The 5,580-nt window shown below is 40.1% G+C and overlaps 1 protein-coding gene across 1 annotated transcript in view; it reads right to left on the reverse strand.

Annotated features, from left to right (window-relative positions):
* batf2 (basic leucine zipper ATF-like transcription factor 2) overlaps window positions 1-4,608 on the reverse strand; it is a 9,844-nt gene extending 5,236 nt beyond the window's left edge. The window contains exons 1-2 of the mRNA XM_014019030.1: window positions 4,490-4,608; window positions 1,172-1,291 (exon numbers count right to left, since the gene is read on the reverse strand). Coding sequence (XP_013874484.1) covers window positions 1,172-1,291; window positions 4,490-4,582 — 213 coding nt within the window. The 5' untranslated portion in view covers window positions 4,583-4,608. The remainder of the gene's footprint in view (window positions 1-1,171; window positions 1,292-4,489) is intronic.
* Window positions 4,609-5,580: the final 972 nt, after the last annotated feature.

The raw sequence follows: 5,580 nt of genomic DNA on the forward strand, positions 1-5,580 counted from the left end.
ATCTATGTTTATCTAACATGTCAGAGCCTATAGGATGATTTAAAAACAATAAATAACATCCCCCTCTCCTTTCCTCCTGCTTCACAGCCAGCGCTTACATGTCCGCAGCCCCCCCCCCCGCGCGGGTGCTTTTATTTTTTTCTGTCAGGCAGTCAGAGCGCTACTCCTCTGTCCGGTGCTGGTGTGGAGTGAAAATCCTCCACCTCAGACGTTCAGAGATGTAACTGCTGCGATACTGTCGCTCTGTCACTTTCCATGTAGCATCAATTATGCTAATGCTAGCTGCCTGTCACGTTCTCTCGACCTGGCCACACCTCCGCTCTCTAACCCCCCTTCCTCCACCCACACCCCCTCCCCTACCCACTTTGATGCATTTTTCAAATTTCGCCTTGGGGCGGAGTTATCTTTTCACAGGGGGGGTAAGTTACACTTTAAATCCTTAAACTTTTTATCAAGCCAAGAAAATTAATTGTCCGTGCCCCCACCCCCACACACACACACAATTCTCTCAGAAATATTAGAACCATTCTTCTTTGTTTGTTTTCTCTGAATAATTTGCTGCTAAATTTAAAAACTAATATAAACAACGAATAAAAACACTAATTAAGCAACTTTGCACCCCCAGCCAAAGGTCCACCCCGCAGTTTGAGATCTACTACGTTAAATGAATGTGTTTTATATATGAAAGAAATGCGTTTTTGTTTTGTTTTTTATTAATTTTAAAGGTAAGACCTGTTTTAAGACAAAAAACGGATTAACCCTCCTGCTGTCCTCAGGTCAAAATAACTGGAGATTCAGATTTACGACTCGCCGTTCGTTTTGACCCGAGGGCAGCAGTAGGGTTTTTAAAAAACTGAGTGAGCAGTTAGTGTGTACTCATTCATGTGGAACAGAGTGTGTGTGTGTGTATGTGTGTGTGTGTGTGTGTGTGTGTGTAAAGGACAAAGGGGCGGGCCAAATGGGAGGACAGGCAGAGGGGAGCGTGCTTCTCCTAAAGCAGAGTATTTACAAGAAACGACTCCCGGCGTTCTACCAGATTGCACAAGAGACACACACACAGACACACAACCAGTCGCACAACCTTGAGTGTCACACTGAGAGGAAAACTGAAAGTCGCAGGAAGCAGGAAAACAAAAGATAAAACTTCTTGGGGCAGTGAGGCATTCCAGACCTCGTGAAGTTCATCCGCCCTCTCGGTCTGTTTCCGCCGGCTCTTCCTCGCTGCGACTCGGTTCTTCTCCTGTCTCTTTGAGCCTCTGGGTCCACTCTGCTGGACGTCCCCGTCCCTCTCCTGCAGGGGCAGACGGACCTGAAGTTAGCCACGTTCGTGTCACAGGTTTTTTTTTTTTTTCACTTGCATTATGAGTTCGCGGGTTGTCATGAGATGAGTGCATCACAAGAGACGGCATGTGATGGCTCAAAATAAAAACAGATCAATAAAGTCATAAATGGACCTGGACTTTTTATTTGTGCAGATTGTGACGTGAAGCTGATCTCAAATGAATAGCATGGATGAGTATACCTGAAAGAACTTTGTGTTTTGCTCAGAAAACAGAATCGAATTCCTCCATTTAAACAAAAAAACTTCCACTGTTGATTTCCCCATTTATTTTAAATAAAAATTTGGAATAAAGTTTTTATTAAAGTCCCTAAAATAAATCTCTATTATTAATCCCACCAGAGATCAATAAAAACAATCTCACATTATTTTTACTGTTTACAAACTGTAGATAAAAAGGAAATTGACATTTATTTAAAAGGGTTTCAGTGTAAAGGTTGTGATCAGTGAATATCTTACCTGTTATAGATAGCTCTTTGAATAACTTCAGTCAGGAGAAAAACAGCAGATTGAAGAGCTAATGGCTAAGCAAACACTGATTTCTGAGCAGATTGACAAGCTAATAGCTAGTCAGGGCAATGCTAAGCCATCAACAAGCTAACGACTAGTCAGGGCAAGGCTAAGCCACGGACAAGCTAACGACTAGTCAGGGCAAAGAAAAGCCATGGACAAGTTAATGGCTAGTCAGGGCAAAGAAAAGCCATGGACAAGCTAACGACTAGTCAGGGCAAAGAAAAGCCATGGACAAGTTAATGACTAGTCAGGGCAAGGAAAAGCCATGGACAAGCTAACGACTAGTCAGGGCAAAGAAAAGCCATGGACAAGTTAATGACTAGTCAGGGCAAAGAAAAGCCATGGACAAGCTAATGGCTAGTCAGGGCAAGGAAAAGCCATGGACAAGCTAACAACTAGTCAGGGCAAGGAAATGCCATGGACAAGCTAACAACTAGTCAGGGCAAAGAAAAGCCATGGACAAGTTAATGGCTAGTCAGGGCAAGGCAAAGCCATGAACAAGCTAACGACTAGTCAGGGCAAGGCAAAGCTATGGACAAGCTAATGACTAGTCAGGGCAAGGCAAAGCCATCACCAAGCTAACAACTAGTCAAGGCAAGGCAAAGCCATGGACAAGTTAATGGCTAGTCAGGGCAAGGCAAAGCCATCAACAAGCTAACAACTAGTCAGGGCAAAGAAAAGCCATGGACAAGTTAAAATGGCTAGTCAAGGCAAGGCAAAGCCATGGACAAGTTAACGACTAGTCAGGGCAGCGCTAAGCCATCAACAAGCTAATGGCTAATCAGAGAAAGGTTAAGCAGACATTGATTTCTGACCAAATTGACAAGCAAACAACTAGTCATGTAAGGCTAAGAAAAACATTGATTTTTGACTAGAATCACAAGCTAACAGCTAGATTGAGCAAATCTAAACCATCAACAAGCTAATCAGAACCATGTTAGGCAAACAGTTTTCTGACCAGACCAACAAGCTAACACTTAGTTGTAATAAAACTAAGCAAACACTGTTTTATTTCTTTTTCTTTTTTTTCCAGATTGACAAGCAGACAGCCAGGCAGGGCTAGGCTTAGCAAACACAGTTTTTTGACCAGATTGAGAAGCTAATAGCTACTCGAAGCAAGACTAAGTAAACATTGTTTTATGAACCTTTTCACCTTTATCGGTTTTATATTACACAGTCCCATAGAATATAGTTATTTATAAGTGAAAACAGTAGCAACAGCAGCTTGCTGTAGCACTTCCTGTGCAGCCAGGTGACACTTACAGGAGGAATATCATAATATTTCGGCCTAAACAACAATGTAATCAAAAACTAGCTGCAGAGTAAAGTTTTTTTAAAAGATTTCTGTGAGCTGTTTTGGTCTCAGCTTACCATAATATAAAATAAACATTACCTCATCATTTTGGTCTGAGTTATACCAAAATGAGTTTGTCCAAAGCGCTATCTGCAACAGGTAAGATGTTCATTGTTCATAACCTTTCCACAGAACCTCACATCAAAGAGATTAAATCAAACAGGCATTAAAATTAACTTAAAATATCATTATTGATATATTTTTATTTGATGACAACTGAAGTTCTTTGTCCATTTTTAACCTTTTTGATCTTTCCCCACCCAACGTTAGTTAAAACCCTCGTGAGGGAGTGAGACGTGAAATCCTCACAGAGTCCTGTGATGTTATAGGGAAGCGAGAAAACGTCTCGACTTTTAAGACAGACTTACTGTAAATTACAACAAATAAATATGAAATAAATTTTACTCTTAAATCTAAAGTCCTCAGATCATCTATAGTCAGAAATATTAACTCATTTAGCTAAAACATTTATTTGTAATGTAAGAAAAAGAAAAACTACATCCTCTCTGAGAGGAACACCTAATGTTTGCAGGAGAACTTTTTTTAATAAACAAATGTTTTAATGTCAAACATTAAAATGCTCACACCAAACTAAGAATCCAAACATAGTTGTTTTTTTCTTCCTGAATTGCATCAAACGGTGCAGTGGTTCTACAGATATACTGATATGAGGTTCTGAAATGCGGGTACGTGCTCAACGTAAACATAACAATCCACTGAAAACCACTTTGACGTTTGTGGTAAATGTCTGCATTTTTAAGTAAAAGGAATATTAATAATTAAATTATTTTCATTTATTTTCCGCACATCAGTGCACAAATAATATGATTTACAGCACAGCTGCAAATAATTAAGCCTTTTGACCCCTGGGCAAGAGTATTATCTTAATTTACGGATATTTTATTTTAGCTTTAGGGCATGAATAATATTTTATTTGCTATTTCCTTTAGTATTTTACACCCAGTCTGTACCATTGCCTCATAGAGTTAAATATGTGTATGTATGGTAGAGTATGTATAAATGATGTATTATATAACCTACAGCATGGCAATGGGATGGTCACCTCTAAAATGTTGTAAATAAATAATTAATATAATAATTATTACAAAGTTAAAGTAGACCTATGGAAATAATCAGATCTGCATTTTAAAAACAATATAAGACAACAGCATCACAACACTTCTGGATGCTCCACTGGTTGTGTAGTTTATAGTTTGCAGCTGTAAACTTTACAGTGCTGCGTTTTTCAGTAATTTGAGTTAATCCAGTGGGATTATTCTCACCAGTCCTGAGGCGTAGCTGCAGCTCTCCTCAGCTGACAGAGAGTCTGGGCTGTTGGACTCCTCGTACCCGGTGTCCATAAATAACAGGGGCATCTCTTTGGCTCCTGCTGTGTTGCTGTTTGTTTCCACCTGCAGGATGAACGCGTCACCCGGTCCGGATCATGTCGCAGCCTGGAGCCGGTCGGAGCTGGAGTCGCTGCTCGTCGGTGACTTGATGAGAATGAGCCGCTCAGACCGCCCCTCTGATGGTTTTTTTTACAACCACACGGTGGTGATGATGCAACTCGATGCTGCCCTCCACCTTATTTCGGTTTCGCTTTATTTTAAACGAACTTCTTAAACTAAACGGGCAGCGGAGACGAGTGGTGCGTTCACGGGCAGCACGTTGGTTTCGCTCTCGCACAAGACGAGTTCCTCAGACAGGACTGTCACTGCCTGTTTTTGTGGGCATATAGAATCACATTATTTGTAAAATAAAGAAATAAAAACTAATGGCAAATTTGTAGCCTCTTTTGTGTTGGCTAAAGTTAATTAGCAGTTTAATCTGCTCAGCGGTTCATGAATATTTAGCTAATAAACAAATCATAAGCATGAAAGTTATTTTTTCTTAGCATTCTTAAGTAATGACATCTGAACTGTTTTTTTTTGTGCATCTTTTAGCTGATAGCTAAGCTGCTATGCTAACACTAGCTTGAGAACAAGATCAAGTCCATATTTAATTCTTTTTTTATTATTATTATTTACTGTGTCTTCCAATTTCCCAGCCAACATTGAAACCATTATTCTGATAAGTGTTTCCTATCTTTGTCTTCATGTGTGAATTTGTTGAGCAGCACGTACATTTTTATGGACAGTACCTGAAGGCACCACGGTAATAAATGAACCTCTGTTTTTAGGCGGAACAAGTCTGGTTCATATGACCATATTAGGAAAGAGGGGCTCGCTCTTCCTCCACGTGTAGGGAATTTCTGGAGAAGTTTTGCCAGGAAATGAAGAAAGAAGCTCTCTGAAGCACCAGCCGGGTTTTCAACAGGACATGACGACTTTATAAAAGTGATTCTCATGAATCTGTGAAAGACTTTACTTAACTG

The sequence above is a fragment of the Austrofundulus limnaeus genome, unplaced genomic scaffold, assembly GCF_001266775.1.
Source record: "Austrofundulus limnaeus strain Quisiro unplaced genomic scaffold, Austrofundulus_limnaeus-1.0 Scaffold208, whole genome shotgun sequence".
Lineage (NCBI taxonomy): Eukaryota > Metazoa > Chordata > Actinopteri > Cyprinodontiformes > Rivulidae > Austrofundulus > Austrofundulus limnaeus.